Source organism: Prionailurus viverrinus, chromosome B4, assembly GCF_022837055.1.
Source record: "Prionailurus viverrinus isolate Anna chromosome B4, UM_Priviv_1.0, whole genome shotgun sequence".
In the NCBI taxonomy this organism is placed as follows: domain Eukaryota; kingdom Metazoa; phylum Chordata; class Mammalia; order Carnivora; family Felidae; genus Prionailurus; species Prionailurus viverrinus.
In genome coordinates this window covers 128377233-128404056 of record NC_062567.1, presented here as the reverse complement: position 1 = coordinate 128404056, position 26824 = coordinate 128377233, and the positions used below count along the sequence as shown (strand labels likewise).

The following is a 26824-nucleotide window of genomic DNA, read 5'->3' as shown; positions in this document are numbered from 1 at the left end:
ACCTCACCTCTCCCAGAATCGTGTGAAGCCACAGGCACCGCGTTTGTAGCCGCGGGCTGTCCGAAGAGCCGTCATGGGTCTAGTACCGAACTCTACTTGATTTGCTCTCTTCATGGGCTTGTAACTGCGTTTCAAACCTTTCACGGTTCAGAAATGGGGAAAGTCTGTGCCAGGAAGCAGAAGCTGGCAGGGGAAGAGGAAAGAGCAGACACAGCCAGCCTCGGTGGGGGAATAAATCCCCACGCACCAGCCCCGGGAAGCCTCGCTGATACCCTGGCCTGGGGACTCCTGCGGGCCCCTCCTGCCTCGTTCTGGGCCACACATTCTGGAGCGTGGCTGGTGCCTTCGGCGAAATATTAGGGCCGTGTACTCATTGCCTCCAGGACTCCGATCCTCGCCCTAACCGTCCTGTCCCCTCTCTAAGGCCCGACGCTCCTTCTCTGTAAAATGGGGGAGAAGAACACGAGTTCTCAGGGTTACGGATCCAATGAATACAAAAACAGCATCCTCCCTGGCAAGGAAGGTGCTGGGTAAATAGGAGGGATTATTAGGGTCTCTCTCAGCCCCGCCAGGGTATGGATGTGGATGGCAAACATTCACGAAGACCTGTGCACGTCAGTCACGGTGCTAGGGCCAGGAGGAGAACCATAGATAAGATAGGCACCGTCGAGGGTGTATAGGCCATCACAGGGAGGCAGGAGTGAGGGGCAGGACAGCGTGTCAGTTACAGTAATAACGCATCTATGTGGTGCTTCCTGGGCTGGGCTTTGTTCCCAGTTCTTTGTATAAATCTGATCCTGTGAGGCAGGTACTGGGTCAGACCCACGGAGGTGGAATCTGGAGACTCACTGCCAGGTCTGGGCACGGGCGACCCCGGGGTGGTGGCCTCGCGTCCTGAGACAGGGAACATGGACAGGGGAGCAGGGTTAGGGTACCAGCAGGCAGCGGACACGGGGGTCTGAAATAAATAGGGATCCGGGCCCAGCGAGCTGCTGGGGGCCCAGATTTGAGAGCGACTGGTTGAGCAAAGTGGGTTAAGCCACCAAAATGGCTTATCCGTTACCCAGAGAGCGTGGGCCCACCTAGAAGCAGGCGGAGACTCTGGAGAACATGGCAGTAACCGGGAAGGACAGTCAGCAAGAATAATCCAGACTTGCAAGGACCTGGAGAGTCACACGGCAGTTGGGGCCATTTAGTTTAGGGGCAAAGCGCCCCCAGAAGGTATCAGTAGCCGCTGAGTGCTCAGATGCCCCCGGTACAGCATGCTCCCCCTCCAACAGGTAAATATGTTAAACCTTTCGGTGCTTAAAATGATAAAGCTTCGGTAACCTAAAAATCTCATCTCTTCCTGAATGACTCATTCCCCACGAGTTAAGAATAAACCTCTATTGTGCTCGTATAGCTGGGTGATTCCAGTGGGAGTGACACCTGATATTGTTGTGAACTTTACCTTACCTGACATCACATCTAGAATTTGCTCTCATTTCTCAGCCTGGGCGACTTGAGCCCCGCCCCTGCCTGAAGGATCTGGAAGGCAGACCTCTCGGGGGCCACGCGCAGCCCTGCTTCCACGGCCCCGGGACCGATTCATTATTCAGTCCGCCGTGTGCGGGGTGGGGGCTTCGGGCCCTGATCCCTCGTGGCAACGATCCAAGGAGTGAACACGTCCCAGTGCAGCCGGTTAGACGAGGCTGGGAAACTTCTGACTGTCCCTGACACAGGAGGGGTGTTCCGGCAAATATTTGCCAAGCGGACGAAAATTTCATCATCCTTGTTATCCAGGGCGGCAAGTTCCTGCCGGGAACACAGCCGGTGGGTAGGATGGGCTCTGGCAGAGGCCAGGACCGTGCAGTGAGTGGTTAATTATTCTGGGAGTTCAGACTTGAAGGGACTGAGGGCGGAGCCCGGCCAACTCCTCAAAAAGGCGGCTCTGGGAATCCTAGAAAGGTGAGGCTCAATTTCCTTTCTCCCGCCTCTGGGCCCTTCTCTGAACCTGTCCAGACCCATCCAGGACCTTCCCAGGAGGAAAAGCTTCAGCTCAGATCACCCTGGGTTCCTTGCTGGGAGGAGGACCCAGGGAAGGGAAGGGGAGCCTAGCTGAACCCCTGGCTCAGAACCCCACAGCTCAGAGGGTCTCCTCGCGGAGCTGGGAGACACGTGGCTGTCCTCCCTGAGCTTGTCACTGGTGTGTCCAAACCCTGCGTTACACTCCATTCTCCCTTAATCGTGAAATCTGGAAAACCACCCGGGGAAAGACCCACTGGGCGGGCGTCTCCCCTGCAATTTCTAACTGCAGGTGAGGCCCCGCTCTCAAACTAGCTGTGTGCCCTTGGGCAAATTGCTCAACCTCTCCGATCTTGTTTTTCTCACTTCTAACAGGAGTCTGTCATCACTCACGGTACTACTCCCTTCCTTCTGGAAATATGGTAGCACGGGCCAGTTTTACTCCCTGGTTGGGAAGCTTTACCAGGGCAGGAACATAATTCTCCTATTCACTGTCCTCTCTCCCTGAACGCAGACGTACAGGAGGCACTCAACATGCCTCGTAAGTAAAAGTCCTTTAAAAAACAACAACAGGGGGTGGGGCACCTGGGTGGCTCAGCTCAGGTCGAGATCTCGGGGTTTGTGAGTTCGAGCCCCGAGTCGGGCTCTGTGCTCACGGCTCAGATCCTGGAGCCTGCTTCAGATTCTGTGTCTCCCTCTCTCTCTGCCTTGCTGCTGCTCTCTCAAAAATAAACGTTAGGGGCGCCTGGGTGGCTCAGTCGGTTAAGCGTCCGACTTCGGCTCAGGTCATGATCTCGCACTCCGTGAGTTCAAGCCCCGCGTCGGGCTCTGTGCTGACAGCTAAGAGCCTGGAGCCTGTTTCCGATTCTGTGTCTCCCTCTCTCTCTGACCCTCCCCCGTTCATGCTCTGTCTCTCCCTGTCTCAAAAATAAATAAACGTTAAAAAAAAATTTTAAAAAATAAAAAAATAAATAAAATAAACGTTAAAAAAAAAAAACAGGGGGGCACCTGGGTGGCTCAGTCAGTTAAGCGTCCTACTCTTGATTTTGCCTCGGGTCATGATCTTATGGTTCATGAGTTCGAGCCCCAAGCTGGGCTCTGCGCTGACGGTGTGGGGCCTGCGTGGGATGCCTTGCCAACATCTCTCTCTGCCCCTCCCCTGCTCTCGCTCTCTCAAAATAAATTAAAAAAAAATTTAAAAATAATAAAATAAAATAAAAAAATAACAGGAACACTTGATATTTACTCCGTGCCCAGCACCAAGCTAAGCGGTTTCAGTGCATTCTCTCATTTAATCCCCGTATTTCTCAAGGAAAGTATGATGACTCCCTTTTTAACGATGAAGAAACTGAGGCCCGGAGAGGCTCAGCAGTGTCCAAGGTCAGGCAGCCTTGTACGGGGCAGCTGAGACAGAAGCCAGATCCGAACTCACATGCATCTGTAGACGAAGCCCTCTCCCTGAAGCAAAGAGGCGGGACATTTCCAGGAGAGAAAATGAGGCTTGGAAGCCTAAAAAGGAAGTATAAAAGGAAGGAGCTTTCTGGACGGCTAAACTCAGCCTCCAGGGGGAGGGGGCGTGATGAAGGATCCCCTCCACGTTGGGAGTCCTCGTCTACACTGTTTCTGACTGCTGTGCTCAACTGTTATTTGCTCCTAAAGCAGTGGTTCTCAATCGAGGGTGATTTTTGCCTCCCGGGGGATACTTGGTGATGCCTGGAGACGTTTGTTGGTTGTCACAACCGGTCCGTACTACTGGCTGGGGGCCAGACATGCTGCTAAACGTCCTACATTGCACAGGACAGCCTTGGCAACAAAGAATTATCCCGCCCTGGGGCGCCTGGGTGGCGCAGTCGGTTAAGCGTCCGACTTCAGCCAGGTCACGATCTCGCGATCCCTGAGTTCGAGCCCCGCGTCGGGCTCCGGGCTGATGGCTCGGAGCCTGGAGCCTGTTTCCGATTCTGTGTCTCCCTCTCTCTCTGCCCCTCCCCCGTTCATGCTCTGTCTCTCTGTCCCAAAAATAAACAAAAAACGTTGAAAAAAAAATTAAAAAAAAAAAAGAATTATCCCGCCCGAACGTCAGGAGCGCTGAGGTTGTGAAACCCTGAGCTCGAGAAATGGGACTCCGCAATGCCGAAACCTTTGTCTGACATCCTCCTCCTGAGGTATGCATTATTTTCCTTTTACAGGTGAGGAAACAGACTCCGAGAGGTTGGGACTTAATTTAGAGCTCTCATTCAGAAACCCCGATACTATCCTATCGGCTCCCTCTTGCCCGTGGACTTGGGAGGTGACTCAGTGTCAGAGGAAATGTGATGGGCGGCGGCGGGGGGGGGGGGGGTCGCAGGTACAAAGAAGAGTAAGTTCGGAGTTCAGGAAATCTGGGTCTGGTCCAGCTCTGTTGTAATCCATCGTGTGACCTTGGGTAAGTCAGTGCCCCCTCTGGTTTCATTCTTCTAGGGTTTTCCCCAGTACCGACGGATGCGGCCTGTCTACTACTAAGGGGTTCTTTGGGGGCTTGGAGACGGGGAGGGGTGACCTGGCTGCAGGCAGGGGCCATCTGGGGCCTTCTCAGACACCATTTCCATCTCTGCACAAAGGACAAATACAGAAGGAAGAAGATAGAGCCTCGACCCTTGGGCCTGGGGTGGGGGGGTTGGGGGGTAGGCAGAGATTTTCCTTAGCACAGCAAGATTCACCTCTCAGTAGCCCAGAAGCCAGAAGGGGAGACCCCCAGCATTATGGGGTGGAGGATGGTTGGCTGGGGGCATTCTGCTCACAGAACTAGAAGGGCTCTGGGGCTCCAGCCCTGCTCGGAAGGCAGGGGCAGGAGCCCCCAGACCCTCAGGCTCCACCGAGCTCCCTTCGCTGGGCATTCTGGACCACCGGCTCCTTAGGAAAACCAGGCAGCCCCACAGTTGGAAGCATTTGGCACTGTGCTGTTTTATTTCCTCAACAGGGAAAACAGAAGGGAGGCAGGACCCCGCTCAGCACATGGGGCACTGCCTCCCTCTGTCCCACCACCACCTTCTCTCCGGCCTCGGCTGGGAGCCCGCAGGTCGACAGAACTCCTGGCCTCTAGGATGTCGTCCTCTGCGCCACCTGACTTGCAGGAAGAAACACTCTCTCGGTGGAGGCAGAGGCAGAACAACCAGGCCGGGCGCTGCCTCCCGTGTCCTGACCCTGCCCTCAGTGGGTCTTCCCCCGGCCCTCGGAGATGACGTCCTCTGGCTGGGCACGCATGTACCACTCTACCCAGGAGCCATCATAGATGGCCACGTCGGGCTTGCCGCAGACGTAGGCCCCCAGTGCCACGTGGCAGGCTGTGACGCCGGAGCCGCACGTGGCCACCAGTGGCTGGGACAAATCCACCTTCTTGTCCTGGAACAGACGGCGGATCTCCTCGGGGCTCTTCTCCAGGCCCTCCTGGGTCAGGAAGTCCGTGAAGGGGATGTTCACAGTGCCGGGGATGTGGCCAGGTTCGATGCCTGCAGCAGGAGGGCAGGAAGGAGGGAACACACACAAAGGGGGTATGAATGGCCCCCGGGTACTGAGAGCCTCCCATGCGCCCACGGCGCTAACCCTCTATGTGCCTCATCTCGTGTAGTCCTCACAGCCAGGCAACCCAGGCGCTATTCACAGGCATTCACATTTTACGGACAGAGATGCTGAGGTTCCGTACTGCCCAAGGTCCCGCATCCAGCAAATTGCTGGCTAGAATTGGAACCCAAGACTCAGACCCCACCAGAGCCTCACTCTGCCCCCAGTTTCCCGATCACCTATGCGCCCTGGGGGCAACAAAGATAAGTAAGCCCTCCCTCCGCCTGGCCAGGGGTCATTGCACTTGCCCTACAGAAATCGATCTGGCAGGGCCGACAGGCAATAACTGAGCCATTTCGAGTATGAGGGTGTTACACCCTGCGGGGGGTTATGGGGGCATATTATGAGAGGTATTAACAGTAATCATGAGGGGTGCCTGGGTGGCTCAGTCGGTTAAGCGGCCGACTTCGGCTCAGGTCATGAGCTCGCAGTCCGTGAGTTCGAGCCCCGCGTCGGGCTCTGTGCTGACAGCTCAGAGCCTGGAGCCTGTTTCCGATTCTGTGTCTCCCTCTCTCTCTGCCCCTCCCCCGTTCATGCTCTGTCTCTCTCTGTCTCAAAAATAAATAAAAACGTTAAAAAAAAAACAAAACAAAAAACAGTAATCATGATAGCTGGTGTTACTGAGCGCTTACTTTGTGCCGGGCACTGTGAGGAGCCCCTCTGCTGTATTTTCTCCCCCCAGACTCTACGGGACAGAAATGATCATCCTCCCTTTTACACAGACGAGGAGCGTGAGGCACACAGACTAACTTGCCCGAGTCAGAGGGGCCCCAGAGCTGGGGCTGTTAACCACCAGGCTGCGAGGACAGGGAAGCTTCTCTAAGAAGGCGCTGAGGGTGAGCAGGGTTCTATCAGGTAGAGAGGTCTGGGCAGTGGGGGCTGAGGGCACGCCAGGCTGGGGAAGGGGAGTCTTTAGAGGGGGTAAAAGTCATTGGGCCAAAGCCCAGACATGGGGGGAGGTCGAGGCCCAAGAGGAACCAGGAGGCACGGGAACACCATAGCAGGCCTGGATTAAGATGTAGGGCTTTGGGGCACCCGAGTGGCTCAGTGGGTTGAGCGTTTAACTTCGGCTCAGGTCATGATCTCTCAGTTCATGGGTTCAAGCCCCATGTCGGGCTCTGTGCTGACAGCTCAGAGCCTGGAGCCTGCTTCAGATTCTTTGTCTCTGCTCTCTGCCCCTCTCCCACTCACATTCTGTCTCTTTCTCTCTCTCTCAAAAATAAATAAACATTAAAAAAAAAAAAAAAAAGACGTAGGGCTTTGACCTGACTGCAAGGGGACACCAGACTTCCGTTTTCAAAAGATCATTTTGATCCTAGCACAAGACCCCTAGAGGGCAAGGCTAGAACGCTGTTCATGAAGAGGGTCATTCCCCTAAACCCGGTCATTTGGTTTCACCACCCTCTGCGAGGCAGGTGTTAGTAATATTCCCATTTTCACGCCAAGGACTGAGACTCGCAACAAAATAAACCCTCACAGCCCATGATTCAAAAATCCCGGCCATTCAGACTCCAGGGTGAGGCTCTAGCCTCGTGGCTTCTGCCTCGATTTCCCCCTGCAGCGGGTGACACTCCTACAGAGAGCTGCGGACCCGTGTCGACAGTTATTGCTAGACCTTAGCACCCAGCCAGCGCTCTGAGCCTGTGGTGAGGTTGGAATGCGCCCTGCACCCCCACTTAGGTGCAGCAAAGGCTCACTGAGAGACATCACGTAGAGACCGAACTGGAGCAAGGAAGGAGAGCAAGCTCTCGACCCGGGTTGGCCGCTGTCCGAGCAGGGCTGTCCCCGCGCCTCGAACCCCACCAAGCAAAGCAGGCTTCCCCCACCCCGCTGAACGACGGCAACGATGTGATGCCCTCCACTGATCTAGACCCAGCTTTTATGCGCACTGGGCTCGGTCGGTCTCTACAACAAGCCTGCTAGGTGTGTGCCATCATCTCTTCCTTTACAGGTGAGCAAGCAGGAGAGGTGAGCATTTAAGCACCTCTGTAAAGAGCCATAAGCACGGACGAAGCACACAGGAATTACGTCACCCTCCTTGAGGGCACCTTATGTGTGCTGAGCGCTCTATACCTGTCTTCTCCTTTGACATTTGACGCTCACCACATCCTTACCAAGCCCTGTTTTCTCCTCTTATTTTGCACTTGCAAACGCTGCAGTTCAGAGATTAGATTAGGTGACCGGCCAAGTGGCTCACTGCCCCCACCCCCTCCCCCAAAGGGCTGAGCTGAAGGACCTAACAGGTTCAAGGTGGAACCACATAAAATTGTCACCTGTGCGGGTTCCAAAATGGCTGGCTATCAGCAGTGCCCTACGGTTGGATCTCAGGTCAACACTGCTCTGCATGGTTCCATGTAGCGGGGTCCTTCTCGAGTCCCCAGATCTCTCTGGGACGTTGATCCCATGCCAGCTGTTGGGTCAGTCTTTGGGGACGCGCGGGGAGCAGGGCCGACCCTTACCCTGGGGCCATGTGAAACAGTAAGAGGTCGGGCCCAAGCTGCTTTGTAAGCACTGAGCAGAAGCCCCACCCTCATTCAGGGGCGGTAGGGAGGCGGATGCCATTCAGGGACAGACTCCCAAGACCAAGTAGCAACTTCCTTGCATCCCCCCTGAAAAAGGCACGAGAGACAAAAGGCTGGGTAATGACTGCTTGCTCACTGCAGTTAAATGTACCGCCCCAGCGCCTGGCCGGGCTGCTTCCTGACCTCCAGCGAGGTAGCCATTCTGAGACTCCATTTCCTCCTGGGTACAATGACACCACCCATCTGTCGGGGTCATTGAAAGGCTCACACGACCGTGGCCATTGGCCTATCCGTTTGCGGGGAGCCCTGCCCACGTCGTCCAGGGCTTCCCTGTGGTCTCCTTGCCTGGAGAATTCAGCTCCCAGACACAGGGCTCTGCTCCAACCCAGGCCAGCAGCCACCTCTATTCAGTTTCTCTCCAACCTGGGGCCGGTGATCCCGCGCGCGCGCGCGTGCGCGCGCAGGGCCCCTCTCTCTGCCCTCTGCAAGCCTTGACCCCTTAAAGGCCTTACATCCACTCCCCTACCCCAGACTCCTCCCCCTCCTCCTCCCCCAGTCTGCCTCCATCAACAGCCGGGGGGGGGGGGGGGGGGGGGGGGTGGGTACACCCGATCAGGCCCCATCCCTTTGGGGGCTTCTCCTGCCGCCCCTCCTGTTCCGCAGAGACCGCCCTACATCCGCAGAATTGGGGCGGGGCTGTTTGGCTTCTCACCCTGATACAGGGCGCCCTGGGTTCCCAATGAGTCTGGGGGCAAAGCAAGTATTCGTGTCCACTTTTAAGGAATAAAGCCAGGGAGGCTCAGAGAGTGAGACGACTGGAAACCACATCTCACGCCCCCGCCCCATGCGGCGTCCTTCAAAGGCGAGGCCGAGGCAGGGCTCAGCGCGCCCCTGGCCCCGCGCCCCAGGTGACCTCCCGCCCCTTCGCGCGTGTTTGTTACCGTCTCGGGGCTCGGGCTCGGTGCCGCGGAACCGGCCGGCGGCGCGGGCGTCCACCACCTGGAAGCGCCGGGATTCAAGGTTCTCCTTCATGTCCTCGTACGTCTTGACGAAGGCGGGGTCAAGCGAGGCTCGGAACTCGGCGGGCGCCGGGCGGCTCTTCCCCGAGCTCAGCGGGAGACCCAGGCGGAGCCAGTGGCGCAAGCCGCCGTCGAGCAGCGACACGGTGCGGTGGCCGAAGGCGCGGAACATCCACCAGACGCGCGGCGCAGAGTAGAGGCCCTGGTCGCTGGCGTCGTAGATCACGACGTGGGTGGCGGCGCCCACGCCCAGGTGGCCCGCGTACTCCGCGAAGTGCGCCGCGCTGGGCATCATGTGGTCGTAGGGGGACGTGCGGTCGCTGCACTGGTCGATGTCGAAGAAGGCGGCGCCGGGGATGTGGCGCTCCTCGAACTCGCGGCGCGCGTCGCGGCCCAGCTTGGGCAGGTACCAGGAGGCGTCTAGCAGCTGCAGGGGCTGTCCCGCGCGCGGGGTCCGCAGCGCCTCGGCCACCCACTGCGCCGACACGAGCGCGCGGAAGAGCTGCTGTGGGGGCATGGTGGCGGCGGCGGCGACACCGCGGCTGCAAGCCTGGGCGACAGGGAGGATGTCAGGAGGGAATCGAGGAAGAGGCCGGCCAGGTCGCTGCACATGCCCGCACCGCTGGGTCTGGCACTAGCCCGCAGGGGCGGTGGAGCCCCGGGAGGGCAGAGTCCAGGGAACACAAAACCGGCAGAGGCAACCCCAGGGGCAGACTTCGGTCACCGGGGCCTCCCCCCCCCTCCCTCCCACCCAGGACACCTACACGGGGAAGAGCAACGGAATGACCCTGACCCCTGGGAGGGGGCCAGGCGGACCCTTCATCGCTGCTTGCCGGGGTCCGGGGGGGGGGGGGGCGGTAGGGACAGGTTCAAGCACAGGAAGGCAAGCAGGGGGCAAAGTCTCAGCCCCTCCCCAAGGTCCCTGGTGGAATTCGTAAACTTCTTCATCAAACGTTTATATAAGCAGCCTCACGGGAAACAGTAGCTGAATTTACTGACTCCTTGCTATGTATCATTTCATCTCACAATACCTCGGAACCCTGCAGGACACAGAGTAGGCTCTCAATTATTCGCCGGACAAGTAGCCTCCGGAAGGTTGGTAGGGGATATTCTCACTATCACGGAGGGCGGCGCTGAAGTTTAAAGGCTCCAGTGGCCAAGGTCAACAGCTAAAGTGGCGGCGACACCAGAATCCTGACTCTCGCTGGCCAGTGCTGTGCAGGCCCTGGGGGTCCAGCCAGGTCAGATTTTGTCCCTTGGGCCTGAACTGAGTCTCTGAAACTCGGGGCAGCAGCAGCAACAGTGACAGCGCCTCCCCCCCCCACCGTCCCTTCCACTCCCCTGTGGGCCAGCCACTGAGAGTACACACAGCCCACGACATGACACGCAGGCCACAGCCTGCCAGGGCCAGGATGCCCTGAATGTGTTGGGCACCTGTACAGACAGCCCCTAGTTCGTCAGGTGCCTCCGCTCGGGTTAGGGAAAGGTGCCCCTTCCGTCAGGGCACGTGACTGGGTGGGTGGAGCCTGAGCCACAGGTCAACCCCCATACCCCGTTGGCAGGGCACAGCCTTACCATCCATACCAGGCCGTCCTGCCACAGAGAAGGGGTGGGGAGAGAACAGGTGCTTCGTGGGCCAGGCCACACGCTAAGCCCCGTGGCCTTTAGTGGTGGGCCTATGACAATGTCTGCCTTCTGTGCGAGGCAACTAGAGATGTGCTTTGGCCTTGCTCACACAGCTGGTTAATTCTGCAGGCTGGACCTCTTCCCCAGCCTCGGGTCGGTGATGACCAGGGCCTAATCAGTCCACAGTGTTACCCCTTGTACCCAGCCTCTCCCAGTCTGGCTTTTAGGAACTCAACTCCACCCACGCGGCCAGGCCTTGTGCTGGACACTGAGAAACTCTTAACGTTGCCAGGCCCCGGGGGACGGGGGGCTGTGGCGGGTAAAGACAGGCCACGGGCCTGCCCAAAGGACAGCATCATTGAAGAAAGTCTGGGGTTCAGTGCAAACACCAGGGACCGATACCTCAGCCTAGGGTGGGAGCAGAGGAAGTGGGAAGTCTTCCTGGAGGAGGAGGAAGTGCGCGCAAACTGATTTGACTTTTCCAGGGGCCCAGGAAACTGCGGCTTGACCTTCAGGATGAGGAGGCTGCCCCGAGGTGGCTTTTTTTTTGGCTAAGGGGCCATCTCAGTGCCCGTGGGTCCTACCACAGCTGAATAGTGTTGGCGGGTGCTGTGGGTCCCTTCTTAAAGAACCCATCTGGGAACCACAGTGGCTCCTGCCCCCTGGGATTCTTGGGGCTCCTGGTTTTCTATCCAAGGATCCATTTAGAGTAGAAAGAACCCTGGACTGGGAATCAGAGCCCCGGCCTCAAGTCAGTGCGAATCACTCGGCTCCTTAACTAGCCGTGCGAGGGCGGGCATGGTAGGCTCCCCGGCCATTTTCACTTCTTATAATGAAGCTTCCAACCTTCAGCTCTTATGGTGGAGATTAATGAACAGTTAATGACTGTCGAGGGGCCATCACAATGCACTACAAATAGCCGGTGTCAATAATCATTAAAAACGGCTTAATAAAAACCCAATGATTTCTGAAAACTTATTCCCATAGGTGGCCTTTCAACAACAACAACAACACATCTAGAATCTTAAGAATTTCAGGATTGGGTGGGACTTGGGAGGTCTGGGGTCACCCGGCCTGGCCTCCCCCCTCCCCCACTTTATGGTCAGTTCTCACAAAGGACTGCAGGAGGCAGGGGAGGGTCCGGGGAGCAGGCTGTGTGTCACCGAAGGGCGGGGCCCAGGTCCTGGCCCCGCTGGCCAAGCCTGGACCACCTCAGGTGGGGGTGCTCTGGGTGGGGGTGCTCTGGGAGTGAAGGACTCCAGGACCCACAGGACAGCCCTAGCTGTATCTCGTGAGTGTCTATACCCACTAGGGGAAGTGTGAGCCCCAGGCTGCCATCTGGGGGGGGGGCCCTGGAAGAAGAGGGGCTCCAGGCAGACTGGGCTATCCTCAAGGACTTCCCCCTAGTCTGCTCCTTCCTGGTACCCCGCCCCCCCCCCCCCCCCACATCAGGGCCAAGCACAAAGTTCAGAAGATTCTGGAGGCCAAATGCTTGTCAAAGTATGAATGTCTCAACTTCCTGTGAGACTAGCATTATTTCAGAATAAAAAAGAGCCTTTCCAAGGGAGAGGAGAAAAAGCATTCGGGACATATGTAACACGAATGCAAAAGCGGCTTAGGAGCAGGGGTGAGCCACCAGCTTGCAAGGACCAGTTGTTAAGATTTTTCAGGAATGATGTCGCCTGGTTGTTAAACACGGCCCATTGTTAAAAACCAAACGCTATAACCTTATAATTAAATAGGTTAATTAAAAACAAAGGCAATTATTTTGAAAAGCATGAGGCTTTGGGGTGGAGCCAGGTAAACCGAGGCAGATCCGATGGGCCTCAATTGCTTGGTGTGCCCGTGGGGTGACCAGCTAGGCCTGTCTGTCTGCTCTCGAAATGTAAAGTTTCTGGCCTACTCCGTAGGGTTGTTGTGAGAAGTCAGTAAGGCCCTAGGAGCGCAGTATCTCACCGAGCAGGCCTTGGCCAATGTTAGTTTCGTTTTGCTCCGGCAAGTTCTTTGCCAGTTTCTCCTCTTGGAGCCTCGGCCTTGTCTCCCTGGCCTCTCTGTGGGGTTTCATTGGTCCTCTTCCCTCCCTCTTACCCTCTATGGTGGCACCAGGTGACACCCCCCCCCCCTACCCCCCCACCTCCCCACCCGCCACTCACTCGGACGTCACCCAGCAGGCCGCCCCGAGCGGCGGCGGACAGCCATCCTTAGGGCGAACTCCGGGGCGCGTCTTCCCTCCTAGACTGCAGCCCCCTACTCCGCTCTGGCCCCGCGGGGGAGCCCCGCGCCGCGCACCCCGATGATCGACCTCCCCCCAGAGAAAGGCAAGCGCGATGCCGCAACAGTTACCCCGGTCTCGGGCTCTGCGCTTCCGGGCTCGGTCATGGCCCCAGAGCAGGGCGCCCCCTCCCCGCGCCCGAAGTCGTCCCCCCCTCCCGCCACCAACCTGACGCCGGCCGAAGGGAGGAGACTGGAGCACTGCCCACCGCCGCGGCCACTCGGAGCCGCGGCTGCTCGCGCCTTCCACTCTCTGGGCCAGGGGGACACCCGCGCCGCCGCGTCCCGCCCCGCGCCGCCCCCGCGCCCCCCGCGCCCTCCCGGCGGGTCCCCGGGGTCCGAGTGGCGCTGCGCTGGGTGGGACGGCGCGGGGGGGGCGGCCGCGGCGGGCCTGCACGAGGCGGGGGCGTGGCGGGCGGCGCGCCGTACCCCCCTCCGGCGGCGGCGCGATGGTGCGGGCCGGCCGGGGAGTTGTGAGCTCTGGGTTTGAACCGGCCAACTTCTCCAGCGGTCGGGGGCGAGCGCCAGGGCGGCGGCGAGGGCGAGTGAGTGCGGCCGGGTGGGGCGGCGGCCAGGCACCCCGGCCGCTCGGGATTGGGCCTCCGATCTGGCCCCGGCAACCCAGGGGAGGGTCCCCCTGGCGAAAGCGGGACGGGGTGCCCTGGGAGCCTCCGACCCAGCTAGGGTACCGAGCCCGGGCGAGTCTGGAGGCGGGCGAGTCCGCCCAGGCTGCCGAGATTTGCCGCGGGTGCGCTTGCCGGGGGCGCGAGCGAGGGCCTCTGCGGGTTCCAGCGACCCCTCCCCCCAGGCGCCCACTCCCCTACCCTCCCACCAAAGGGGGCTTCTCCGCTCCACATGTCATCTCCTTCCTCCTCCTGGCCATCTTTTCGCCTCTCTCTTCTGGCAGGATCTCCAACGCCTGTATGGTAGCTTCCGGAGCCAGATGCCCTCGGGGCCAGCTCCCCCAGTGGGGCTCCGGGGAGCTCTCGCCCCGCCCCCTTCGGCGCGGGGGCCCCAGGGAGGGGCGGAGCAGCCCTTCCTTAGGGAATGCAAACCTTCCCACTGGGTGCCCAGGCCCTGCCGGGTGGCTGGGCCTCTGCAAACACGCCGCCCTGCGGGGAGCGCGGTGGGAAAAAGCTCCTCCCAGGTCCCGCTCCCCTGCACGCACGGCCCTCACACGCTGCTCTCTTTTCCTGGTTTCCACCCGCGCCAGGTGATGCGCAGAGCTGAAACCATGGTCCATCAGGTGCTCTACCGGGCGCTGGTCTCCACCAAGTGGCTGGCGGAGTCGGTTCGGGCTGGCAAGCTGGGGCCTGGCCTGCGGGTGCTGGACGCGTCCTGGTACTCGCCGGGCACCCGCGAGGCCCGCAAGGAGTACCTAGAGCGCCATGTGCCCGGCGCCTCCTTCTTTGATATGGAGGAGTGCCGGGACGCGGCGTCGCCCTACGAGATGATGCTGCCCAGCGAGGCCGACTTCGCCCACTACGTGGGCCGCCTGGGCATCAGCAACCAGACCCACGTGGTGGTTTACGATGGTGACCACCTGGGCTCCTTCTATGCGCCGCGGGTCTGGTGGATGTTCCGTGTGTTCGGCCACCGCACCGTGTCGGTGCTCAACGGCGGCTTCCGGAACTGGCTGAAGGAGGGCCACCCGGTGACATCTGAGCCCTCACGCCCAGAGCCGGCTAACTTCGAAGCCACACTGGACCGCTCCCTGCTCAAGACCTACGAGCAGGTGCTGGAGAACCTTGAGTCTAAGAGGTTCCAGTTGGTGGATGCCCGGTCCCAAGGACGGTACCTGGGCACCGAGCCAGAGCCAGATGCAGTAGGTACGTGTCCTGCTGGGTGGGTGATCCCTGGGTGGGGGTGGGGGGGGGTACTGCCCAATGAAATGATGGAGAGCAGGGATGTCTGGGACCCTCTCCCAGCTTTTGCCTTCAGTTCTCCCATACGTGGGCCCCAGTCTGCATCTGTGAAATGAGAGAATAGAGCCAAATCCAAAAGCTTTGGACCTACATACGTGTTCCCATAGCCACGTGCTAACTAGCGACCTGGTATCCGCATGGGGTGGCATCAGCAGAGGTGACTGGTGACATCTCCACCCACGTCCCTGCCCAGGCACTCCTCCCCCACATGCCCAAAAGTATGCCCATGAGCCAACACGTGCATCTCTGTGCAAAGCTCCCAAGGACACCTAGCTTTTTGGGGCCGCTCCGGTTCCCCGGAAACCCCCACGGACATCAACCCTGTCCTTCCCGCAGCACCCCCTCCCTCCTTCCAGCCCTCCCGGACCCCCTGACCTTTCCAAAGAGCTGCAGCCTGTTTGCAGAGCTATTAAGAGTAGCTGCCATTTCGTGCTGAGTAGTTCACATTGCATTATCTCATCCTGTCCTTCATCCGAGAAGGCCTAATATCCCCATTTTAGAGAGGGGGAAACTGAGAAGTGAGGACATTAAGTTACTGGCTCTGTTAAATGGCAGAGTCGGGAATTCCGCCCAGTGCCGACTGGTTTGAAACCAGTGCTCTAAGCCAGGCATCCACAGGGAGGTGGCTCGCGAATCCTCTGCTGCGGACAAAGGGCAGGCCTGGGGGTTCTACATTGCTGGAGGTGGGGGGAGTCTCAGGAGAGGACATGCTGAGTTCTAGAACCTCCTAACAGAGAACCATAGCAGTCTCACCATCACCCTGCTAGGTTTCCTCCGGCCCCTGCCTGGGCACCTCTGGTGGCCGGGACCTCACTGCTTTGGGGGTCTCTGGTGGCCCCGGCTGGCCTGAGCCCTCAGAATGGTCGGCACCTCCTGGCTCTGGGCTCTGTCCTCGGGCAGGGTCTGCAGAATCTAACTCCTGTGCAACATTTTTCCTAACTTTCTGTGCCTCTGAGGGGAGAGGACTCTGTGACAACAGTTTCGGACACTCTCCGGGCTGGAGGTCCTGAAAGATCACCTCATGGGACAGAGGGGAGACTGAGGCACACAGAGGCAGGGGCAGGTCAAGGCCACATGGCCAGTTAGTGGCAAAGTCCTGGACTTCTTCCAGGTCCCATGTCCCCCCCCCCCCCCCCCCCCTTGCTCTCTGAAGGTCTGGAGTTGAAGATGCAGAGACTTCTGGCCCGGCCCTTCCAGCAGCCCCACCCTTGCCTCGGTTCCACATGTCTTCTCTCCTTAGAACTTTCGGTGCCCCTTGGGAGATGAATGGTAGAGTTGATTCCCTTAGCTGCCTCCGGGCTTGCCCTGAAGCAAGCTGGAAATAAGCGAAGAGGTGTCAGATCCAATCTCCTCACTCCCATTTTAGAGATGAGGACACTGAGGCTCAGAGAAGAGTCCCTCCCCATTCTCCCTCCTCCCACCGCCTCCAGATCCCAGGGAGCAAGGATCCACAGGAGAGGTCAGCCCCCCCTGTGTGGGGGGGATCTCAATCCGATGTCTTGGCCTCTCTGGGTTCCCTCATTATAAAATGAAAAGAGGAAAGCCCAGCCCTCCCCACCTGGCTGGAAGGGTATTTTGAGAAGGGGGAGGAGCTCTGCAAAGCCCTGGGCCACCCAGAAAGCATGGAGTGGCACTCCCCTCCCTCATTCCCTAAGAGGCGTTGCTGGCCTCCCAGGCAACATAGTTTGGGGGCACAAAGGCACATGAGGCTCCCTGAGTTCACGGTCCCCAGCTTGGGGTGGGCTCAGGGAGGCAGCCCGTGAGCTCCGGGGTCCAGATGCAACACCCAGAAGGAGGGTCCTGAAGCAGGAGCTGGGAGCAGCGCCTTGGACACCCCATGAGCTTGCATCATACCCTATGCAGCCTCGCGAGTCCTTGGCCTCTGAACCCTTCCCTCCTTAATGGAAGGAATGGGCTCACCTTATAGAGCGCCGGGGAAAGCCAGCGAAGGAGGGGACGGTCGATCCAGCCCAGTTATCTTCATAAACCTTGAGGGCAGTGAGGGTGAAGAGGGTATCGACCCCCTAGTAGGCATTTTTATCAGCCCAGTGTTTCATACATGTTCTCTCCTGGTGGAAGGTGGGGGTTAGGACTGATCCCAGTTTACAGGTGGGAAAGGGAGAAGTGGGTTCTCTAAGGAGGCAGAGTGGCCAAGGTTTGACCCCAGTCTGCAGGCCTCAGGGTGGAGCTGTTTCCCAAGGCCACTGCTGTGTCAACAAACAGGGACTGGGGGAGAGGGGAGGCTGGGGGAGGGGAAGTCACAGCCTCACGGTATAGTGTTGCTTCATGGGATCCTGTGTTAGTTCACAGCCTCCTCAGGAGCTGGGAGCCTCCCACCCACCCCCGGGGTAATCTGAAACCTACCCCCAGATGCAGAGGGCAGGGCAAAGCCTAAGAAAGATCAGGCCACTTCAGATGGGTAGGTAGCCGTTTTCATAAGCAGGGGAACTTACTTACAAGGCTTGTCTTGGGTGGCCGGCCGCAAGACGGGTAGATTTCCGCACCCGCCTGCCAAATCTTGAAAGTTTATACAGAGGCATTAACTGGGTTGAGTCACATACACACGGTCCAGCTGGGTCTCGACACCGCATCGCTATCTCAATGCCATGTCCTTGGAGCGGCCTCTGGGAGCCCGGAAGTCAAGCAGAACGCACATCCCAAGGCCGGGAGGGGGAGAGGCATCTCTAGCTGTCCCAGTCCAGCTCATGGGTCAACTGGTGCTCTCCATGACCTCCCCCGACTTTCTATCCCTCACATCAGCTCTCACCACCTCACACGCATGCCCCCTCTTCTGCACTGTGCCCTGAGGCGTCAGCAAGGGGTTTCACGGGGCCTGGTGGTGGCTCCTTTGGAGGCTATGCGGCTGCATTGGAGGCAGGTGCCATAGCGACAATACACAGGCACATGCAAGAGAAAATACGGAATTAAGACAATGAATCCCCAAGTCAGGGATGGCATTTTCCATCAAGAGCGCCGTCATCTGAACCATTGGTTTATTAAGTCCCCTGGGCTGGGGTTCAGATAATTCAGGGCATTTACTTGTATTCTCACGTGATGCAGTGAAGGTGATGCCTAATAGACTCACCAGATATGAACACACAGCATTCTGTCTGGATGATGGCCTCCTTTTAAGGCAGCGCCACCGTCTAAGTCCATCCTGTTTCGGGGGGTAGCTTTTCTCGTTAAAGACATTTCAGGGTTCAGCAAGGACAGGTTTTGGTGACTATCATTCAAGGCTCGCTGGTTGAATTTAGTAAGGGCTGGTGCGTGTGCTAGAACATCCGCCAGGATGGGGAGCGAGACAGCAGCCCAGTGATGTACCATCAGGAAATGACATGTGCCCACCTGGCCTCAAGGAGACAGAGATTGTCAGCTTTAGGACCTCTGTCTGGTTGTGCGCACCACGTGTAGGGGACGGGGGCGGGGGGGGGGGGGGACAGCGCTTTCAGGTGGGAGGAGAGAGCATGCATAAGTAGGGGAGGGGGAGAGAGAATCCCAAGCAAGTCTGGCCCTGTTAGCATGGAACCCGATGGGGGCCGGGCTCGAGCTCGTGAACCATGAGATCATCACCTGAGCCGAAATCAAGAGCTGGCTACTCAACTGACTGAGCCACCCAGGCGCCCCTCTGTTGTCCCCTTTTGCAGTATGACCCCCAATCACTGTTTGGTTGATGAGGGTGTCTAAACATGGCATTTCGTTTCTCTAATACCCTAATGGTGGCAGCCTGGTTTGGTGATCAGGGAAAGCTTGGGCTAGGCCAGACACGGTGTCTACACAAAGCAAGCATAGCAAAAACCTGCACTGAGGGAGAGAGGAGGCAATATACCCAATTTGCCCCTCTGTCGTCAATGGGGGAATTCTCGTGAATGACCCCAGGCCCCTTTGCCAGTCACCTTGGGTGCTGCTTACAATACACGGGGCATGCTGTTAGTGGATTAACCAAATCACTGTATTTCAGGGGCAATCGAGCATCCTTGGCAATAGGCCAGCCTTCCCCGGGCACGCTGGCGGCCGCTCTCTCCATGCATCCGATCTGCTGTATCTGCCGAAGGTTGTACCCGGGCTAGGGCCTCAGCCTCCTGATTGCCAGGGGGGTGTCAGTGCCTCGTGAGCCGGGATATGGAGAAGGGGAGGACTGCCTCAGACTCTTGCAGGCGAGCCCAAATATTCCCTCATATGCCCTGACCCCATGAGGGCCCACTCATGGTCATCCACCCCTCCACAACCCCAGTAGGGTTGATCCCTTTAAAATAGGCCAGCTGTCCGTGCAAAAAGGGCAAAAGTCCAGGGTGCAGGGGGGGACTCTCCGCCCTCTGAGTTCAGCCCACTGGCTGCCGTGGCTTACTCCTCCCCGAGAGTCTCCATCCGGAGGAGCCCTGTGGACCCACTGCCAGGAGCTGGTGCTCTGTGGGGGTGACCAGAGGTTTGCCCCCTTTCCAGAGCTGCGACTAAAATCCTAGGGGGCCTCTCTCTGTAATTAATTCTCATTCAGGTCAGTGGTACGATCTTAGTTATCAGAAACCTCTATTTCTCCGTCTTTTCCATGAATCTCCCCGAAGGTGGAACACCTGAGGGGGACGGAACGCTTTTGCAAAAGCATCCGAAGTGAAGCAGTAAATCTGGGTAAGAGTTCATGCTAATGCAATTGACAAGGGGGTTCGGTTATTTTGGGGGTATATATTTTAAAGTAATAACCAAGGTTGTGATCGATTGATGCTATTATACCACGACATACCAGAGTTTTAGGAATATTTTTTAGGGTTTTTTTTCATGTTATTTTGAGAAGGAGAGACAGTACAAGTGGGGGAGGGGCAGAGAGGAGGGAGACCCAGAATCCGAAGCAGGCTCCAGGCTCTGGCTGACAGCTCAGAGCCTGACGCGGGGCCCCAACCCATGAACTGCCGGATCATGACCTGAGCAGAAGTTGGACCTGAGCCACCCAGGCGCCCCCGTTTTTAGGAATTTTATATACTTTCTGGAACACTTCTATCAATAGCTTCCATATACATATTTCCTAAGGAAAATGTAGTTAGCATTCCTTCCTACTTGGCTTCCCATGTAATTTAACATGGGAAATGAGTCTAATTAGTTTCATATTTCTCTTTTACAAGGAGGAAAAAACCCAAGTCTTTTGAGATGGTCCAGGAAAATCCCCAAGTTAGTTCAGGGTAGGTAAGGTTTCATTGAGAATTTGATTTAGGGGAGTTTTGCCTAAAATATCAAAAGGTTTTATTTATTTATTTATATTAGGTTGTAGATTTATATAGAACAGTTTTAGATTCGCAGAAAGAATTGCAAAGAAAGGACAGTTCCCATATACCCCCACACCCAGTTTCCCGTGTTATTAACGTCTTATATTAATTAGTATGGTACATTTGTTGCAGTTAATGAATATAGGTACAGTACATCCATTCGCTTAATATAAAAAAAAAATGTCAGAGCCAAGAGAATTCTAAGGAGACAGGAAGATTAAATATAATGTGGTCTCCTAGACGGGGTCCTGGAACAGAAAAGGCATTTCATAAAAAGTAAGGAAATGTGAATAAAATATAGACTTCAGTCAAAAGGTTTTAAAATACACGGTCGCATAGGATCGCGGGTCGTCGTGAAACACTATTCAGTTATCCACTTAACCAAAATGACAATTAAAGGCCTCAAAGGCAAGTATAGAAATTGCATGCTTGTAGAAAAACAAAAAAACAGAAACAAAACTAAAAACCAAAAACATAGCTCTTTTAATAGGGAAGACTCTGCTTTTTTCTTAAGTAATCAAAGACCTGATCAAGACTATATGAAGTATAGGAAATTATTATTTTATTATTTTTTAAATGTTTATTTTTGAGAGAGAGACAGAGAGAGAGAGAGAGAGGCAGAGCAGGGGAGGGGCAGAGAAAGAGGGAGACACAGAATCCAAAGCAGGCGCCAGGCTCTGAGCTGTCCGCGTAGACCCCGACGCAGGGCTCGAACTCATGAACTGTGAGATCATGACTTGAGCCGAAGTCGGACACTTCACCAACTCAGCTACCCAGATGCCCTGAAATTATTTCGATAAAACACAGTATCTTTGTTTGACCATCCCGTCAAGAACGGACTGATAGTTCAAGAAACTGTTATCCTTTATGGCGGTGAGAGCAAATGAAATTTCAATTTCACCTAAGTGCACTTTGATATGTAGCTTATTTTTAAGCTGATTAAATAGAGCTCTTGTACAAATTAATTTTGGTAATACCTTCAGAAGGTAGGAAAACATGTATACTTAGCCCATATCCATAGACATATGTAAACGTAGAAACAGACAGAGACCCTGCAACTTAGCCTTTGATGAGTAATCTTAGGAAGGCTGTGGGCCAGGCTTTGGACAAGGGAACTTCTAGAGCAATCTGTACGCTTCCCCTCGCCCTCCCCCAGATTTTTTCCTTCAGTCTCTGTGGATAGTGTTTTGGTTAACTCCTGGGGTGTTTACGTATCAAAGACGTGATAAAATTTGCAACTGTGACTTTCCAGAGAAAGAATGTGGATTATCCCCCAGGTTTGGGGGCAATTGCTATTTATTTATTTATTTATTTATTTATTTATTTATTTATTTAAAAATGCTTATTTCTCTATTTTTGAGAGAGAGAGAGCAAGCAGGGGAGGGGCCGGGAGAGAGGGAGAGAGAGAATCCCAAGCAGGCTCCGTGCTGTCAGCACAGAGCCAGACGTGGGGCTTGAACTCATGAACCTGGAGATCGTGACCTGAGCCGAAGTCAAGAGTCAGACGCTTAACCGACTGAGCCACCCAGGCGCCCCACAACTGCTATTTAAGATTCTGCTTTGCATTCGGGGTGGGAAGGCATGGGGGCATTTCCACTTTCTCCTCCACCGCAACATCCTCGATTCTGGTCGCTTGCTCAAGGATTCCCCTCTCAGCGCCCTAATCAGGCTTTGTCACAGGCTCCTGAATCTCAATCCACAGCATCTCGTGCCTTCCTCACCTTGCACAAGGGCACGCTAACACCTCCGACGGACTGCCCTGCTCTCCCACCTTGGCTGCCGGCCCCGAAGCCGGCAGGGTAGGAGACGTCCGCTCGTCCTTCTCAAACCTCAGCTCTTCCCACTTTCCAACTTGACTTTCAGCCTCTAGCTGGGCCTCAGTGTCCGGACGAACTGGCCGCAGTGGAGGCCAGCGCACTGTGACAGCCATCCGTTTCATTTCTCTGCGCATAGCCCCTCAAGCGAGCGCATTAAGGCAGCAGGTGTTTTCGGGACCTCCCTGTACCCGTGCCGAGGTCCGCGAGTACCCAACGTTTGGGCCACCCCCTCCCCCCATAGAGGTCACGGCCCAACGTAGGGTCGCCCCCGCCGATGCCTCTTTCCCATTGCCTTTTCCCAAGGCCCCTTTCTTCAGTTTCCTGGCCGGGTCCCGGGGTAATCCGAAACCAGCCCCAGATGCAGAGAGCAGGGGGAGACTGAAGAAAGGGGCAGACGGCTCCAGATATGTGGGTGGCAGGTTTAAGAAGCAAGGGAACTTACTTACAAGGCTTGTCTTGACCGGCGGCAAGATGAGTAGACTTCTGCATGCACCTGCCAAGCCTTAAAAGTTTATACGGAGACCTTGACTGGGTTGAGTCCCATACACGTCATGCAGCTGGTCTCAACGCCACATGACTATCTCCAGGCCATGTCCTTGGGGCAGCTTCTGGGAGCAGGGAAGGCAAGCAGAATGCACATTCCCAGCGCAGGGGTGGGGACGAGGGGCGTCCGAGGGCCAGGGTCCAGCTCGTGGGGCAACCAGCGGTCACACCCTCTCGATGGCCTCCCCCAGTGACTGGCCTCCTCCTGGCCAAAGGTGGAACCCAAAGTCCCAGGCCTCTGAGCAGCTGAGGAATATGAGGGGTCATCTCATCTTTCCCCCTGCCTCCTCTCCCTTTCCTAGAAAGGTTCAGGGTGGTCCAAGAACACAGGTTTTTAGGGTCGGACACGCCTGACTCCACAGGCCTGTGTGTCCTGAGGTAAGCCACCTCACCTCTCTGAGCCTGGGCTCCCCATCATCTCCTGGCTTTGTGAGGATTCGGGAAGTTCTGGAGCGAACCCACTGCCTGACGCCTGGGGCCAGAGGTGTCGGCCTGGCGGCAGGCCCGCTGGGGGGAGGAAAGCCACAGGCCTGCAGTGGAAGCTAGGCTGAGGAGAAAAGGCCCCTGCTTCTGGGTCCTTCTGCCGGCTGTTCTCCAAGGCTCTCTGGGCTGGGTTCGTCCCGGCCCTCGCCATGCACAGGCGGTCAGCACCTGCTCATTTAAATTCCTCGGACAGGCCCTGAGCCCTCGCTGGCAGAGACGAGGGGGACCCCCGCCTCCTGGGGCTGGCCCAGTTTGGGAAGCCAGAGTCACGGAACCCCCCAGACTTCTCTACTCCCAAGAGGTGCCTTTTATGCAACCAAGAAAGCAGGGGCGCTGTTGGCATCGGGGACCAGAGGAAGGAAAGAAGACGGCATTCAGAGCTCCACAGACACTCGCGCTTTGAAATACACTTCCATTCGGCCCACTGCCTGGATGCCCAGAGATTTCTAAGTTGGATTTCTTGGCACGGGAGGCCCTTGAAGCCAACAGATCCATTGGCTTCTCCCTGGTAGGGGCGGCAGGCGGCCAGCCTCCGATGAAAATTTCCAGACAAAGAGATAAAATTCCCACAGGAAAGACTCCCCGGAATGTATAAGTGGAGACCTCTGTGCGGTCAAAGGAACCCCTGACTCATGCCGGTGAATTTTGGGAATCTTCTTTGGCTTCAGGGGATGGGGGTTGGGGCATTGCTGGCATGACTGTGCACCTACTGTGTGCCCGGGGTCACTAGGGGCTTCTGCCTACAGTGGCTAATCTTCCCCATAGGCCTGTGACGTAGGCGGGGTTATCTCTCCATTTCACGGGTGGGGAGGCTGAGGCTTAGGGATGCAGGGCCTCCTGGCTGCACCCTGGCCCAGTGTGTGTCTTCCTCCAGTCCCCTCCCTCCCCCTGCTGCCCACCTTGGTCCTGCTCTGTCCCACGGTCCAGGGTAAGGGGGTGGGGTGGGGGATTTTGGAGGAAAGGGAGCTCCAAGAGGCGCCCAGACCTGCCTTGGGCCCCGCTCCCAGCATCCAAAGACTGCCAGGGTGTGGGGTGCTTGAGGAAGAGAGGAGTGACCTTTGGCACGCTAAGGGTGGGACCAAGGCCTCCGCCCAGATCCCTTTGCCCCACTTGCTGGCTATTCTGAAACCACATTTGGTCTCAGACTCACTGGGAGGGGAGACTGTTCCAGAAGGGACCTCGACCAGCTCAAACCTCCCACTCTGCTCCTAGCCAAGCCTCTCAGGGTTGCTAGGACGGCCTTGCAGGGACCACCCCTCGCTGTCCTCACCTGCCCCCAAGGGAGGCGGTGAGGTGGCGAGAGCATCGGCCTCTGAGGGTGGGTGGGCCGGCCTCAGTAGTCGGGGCCTTACCCCTGACAACAGCCCCTGCCCGTGAGTACTCTCATTCCCGTTCAAGCCCTGGGGGAAACTGGGGCCCAGAGAAGTGACACTTAAGGGGTCACCCTGCTGGTAAGTGGCAGAGCTGGGGTTCAAGTGTACGTCTAGCACCAGGTCACATGTGCTTCCCACACCGGTGCTTAACGGGAACCTCAGGGGACCCGGTGGAACCCCGGGTCTGCCTTCGCCTCTCTGTGTGGCCTCAGCTGAGCCATTGCGCGTGGCCAAGCCTCAGCGTATTCGTCTGTAAAATGGAGCGACATTACGTGTAACGAATCACGGGGTTATCCGTTTAGCGTCTGTCTTCCCCGCCTGGCTGTGATCTCCCCGAGAGCCGGCCCATCTCTCCCACCGCTGTGTTCTTCGCCATCAGCACAGCTCGTAGCGTTCGCTTCTCAGCAACCCTACGAGACAGCTGTGTGCCATTGGGCCCATTTTACAGACGAGCAAACCGATTCAGAGAAGTGAAGCGTTGTCCGAGGTAAAACGGTAGTGTAAAGGTTGGTGAGCGGCAGAGGTGAGACTCACCCCTGTCCCCTCAAGCAGGTATGACTTCGGACATCCCTGCTTCAAGGCAGGGTTTGGGGGGAGAGTGCCCTTTGGCTTCTGTCTCAAGCATTGACTGTAGGTTGGGCCGGGAGGAAGTTGAGCTCCAAGAAGGGCAAAGGCCTTACGTTCCTTCGTGTAGCTCCTATCCTTATAGCCTCCGCGGGTTTCGGCCCCCAGGCTGCCCTTAACCCTGTCCTTCCCCCCCTTTGCCTTCTGCTGCGCCCAGGACTGGATCCGGGCCACATCCGAGGCTCAGTCAACATGCCGTTCGTGGACTTCTTGACCAAGGACGGCTTCGAGAAGAGCCCAGAGGAGCTGCGTGCTCTGTTCGAGGCCAAGAAGGTGAATCTGGCCCAGCCCCTCATTGCCACCTGCCGGAAGGGAGTCACCGCCTGCCACATTGCCCTGGCCGCCTACCTCTGCGGCAAGCCCGACGTGGCCGTCTACGACGGCTCCTGGTTCGAGTGGTTCCACCGGGCCCCCCCGGAGACCCGCGTGTCCCAGTGGCAGCGCGGGAAGGCCTGAGCGGTGGGCCTCCTCAGTGGCCAGAAGCTCCCGTCTGTTCAGTGACCGAAGTCTGACACACAGCGCGTCCCTCGTCGGCAAAGGAGACCGACTAGGTTTGAGAACTGCCGGGCAAAGCTCTCCTTTCCTCCCAGACACTGGAATAAACCGCTTTTTCTGAGGAGCCGTGTTTGCCTGCCTCTCTCTGGCTTCCACCCCGGCCCCCTATGCCCGTCTCCTCCGGACTCCCTAGAGCCCATCGGGGCAAGAAACCTCCCGAGCAGCCCCTAGCTGGGGAGGCAGCCCTGAGGGTGCCACTCTATTATTTAGTTCTGGCAGAAGAAGTCGCCTGTTGTCTCCCATGTCCGGTGGAGCACGCGGGGACCCACTGGGAGGGGGCCCCAGGAGGTGGAGAGAAGTGAAAGCAAGGACAGCCGGGCACCCGCCCCCTCCCCCTCCCGGTGTAGGCCCAGCCCTCCGGGGGGTGGGGGTAAGAATGGTGGAGGGGGCATCTGGCCTTCCAAAGAAGGGATCGAATGGGCGTCACACAACACAGGCCCTGGGGCCTCTCAGAGGAGGCGATGCTCAGGGGCACCTGGGTGGCTCAGTGGGTTGAGCGTCCGACTTTGGCCCAGGTTATGATCTCACGGTTTGTGAGTTCGAGTCCCGCGTCGGGCTCTGTGCGGACGGCTCGGAGCCTGGAGCCTGCCTCGGATTCTGTGTCTCCCTCTCTCTCTGCCCCTCCCCTGCTGACGCTAATAAATACACATAAAAAAATTAAAAGAATAATCAGACTTGCTGAACGAGGGGGGCACAGGCCACCCCCACAAGGTCAACCGGTAGCCCCCTTGGCGTCTGAACCCCCTCTTGGAAAAGTGAAAGAAAACCCTGTGGTCCTTTTGACTAAAGGCGGTTTCAGCGCACCCACACAGAGGAAATCAAGTTGCAAGATTGATTACTTCCAGATCCCAGCCATGGGTGGGGTGGGGGCGGTGATGAGCCAGGGGAAGGGCGGTCCTCTGTCCCAGGTCCTGCGTGGGCAGGAGAGACGGAGCAGGGCAGCGAGTTCCCATTAACTCACAGGATGGTTGGGGCGGAGGGTCCTCACTTTTCACGGGCTCAGCTCTAAGTGGTTATTTCAATATGTGCCCCGGGAAAGGCAAAGGCGGAATTTGACACGGGAATCCCAAGCTCAGGTCCTTATCTAAATGTCCAGACTCGGGCTGTGAGGAGGGCTGTCATATTGTCAGCTGTCTTACTGTCTTGGTAGTGCCTCAGGGTGGCTGTTTCCTCCTTCCTTCCTTCCTTCCTTCCTTCCTTCCTTTCTTCCTCT

The 26824-nt window shown here is 57.2% G+C and overlaps 2 protein-coding genes across 5 annotated transcripts; one reads left to right on the top strand and one right to left on the bottom strand.

Annotated features, from left to right (window-relative positions):
- Positions 1–4919: 4919 nt before the first annotated feature.
- MPST (mercaptopyruvate sulfurtransferase) lies at positions 4920–13340 on the bottom strand. 3 transcript variants are annotated; one of them, XM_047866108.1, is made up of 3 exons: positions 13209–13340; positions 9065–9692; positions 4920–5489 (listed from the first exon to the last, which is right to left on the bottom strand). In XM_047866108.1, exons 2-3 carry the CDS (start codon positions 9657–9659, stop codon positions 5191–5193), a joined length of 894 nt encoding a protein of 297 aa, XP_047722064.1. In that variant the 5' UTR covers positions 9660–9692; positions 13209–13340; the 3' UTR covers positions 4920–5190. The 3 variants fall into 3 exon arrangements, with proteins under 3 accessions (XP_047722064.1, XP_047722063.1, XP_047722065.1); XM_047866107.1 differs by lacking the exon at positions 13209–13340 and adding an exon at positions 13112–13203; XM_047866109.1 differs by lacking the exon at positions 13209–13340 and adding an exon at positions 12922–13175.
- A 112-nt stretch (positions 13341–13452) lies between these two features.
- TST (thiosulfate sulfurtransferase) lies at positions 13453–25675 on the top strand. 2 transcript variants are annotated; one of them, XM_047866106.1, is made up of 3 exons: positions 13453–13584; positions 14253–14868; positions 25214–25675. In XM_047866106.1, exons 1-3 carry the CDS (start codon positions 13489–13491, stop codon positions 25510–25512), a joined length of 1011 nt encoding a protein of 336 aa, XP_047722062.1. In that variant the 5' UTR covers positions 13453–13488; the 3' UTR covers positions 25513–25675. The 2 variants fall into 2 exon arrangements, with proteins under 2 accessions (XP_047722062.1, XP_047722061.1); XM_047866105.1 differs by having other exon boundaries at positions 13539–14868.
- Positions 25676–26824: the final 1149 nt, after the last annotated feature.

Excerpts from the sequence above, each read along its gene's own strand:
- MPST (XM_047866107.1), bottom strand. The coding sequence starts at position 13,147 with ATGACCGAGCCCGGAAGCGCAGAGCCCGAGACCGGG. Across the intron at positions 9,693-13,111 it reads GCGCAGAGCCCGAGACCGGG|GCTTGCAGCCGCGGTGTCGC; the intron begins GTAACTGTTGCG and ends CCTGTCGCCCAG. Across the intron at positions 5,490-9,064 it reads CGAGCCCGAGCCCCGAGACG|GCATCGAACCTGGCCACATC; the intron begins GTAACAAACACG and ends CTCCTGCTGCAG.
- TST (XM_047866105.1), top strand. The coding sequence starts at position 13,983 with ATGCCCTCGGGGCCAGCTCCCCCAGTGGGGCTCCGGGGAGCTCTCGCC. Across the intron at positions 14,869-25,213 it reads GCCAGAGCCAGATGCAGTAG|GACTGGATCCGGGCCACATC; the intron begins GTACGTGTCCTG and ends TGCTGCGCCCAG.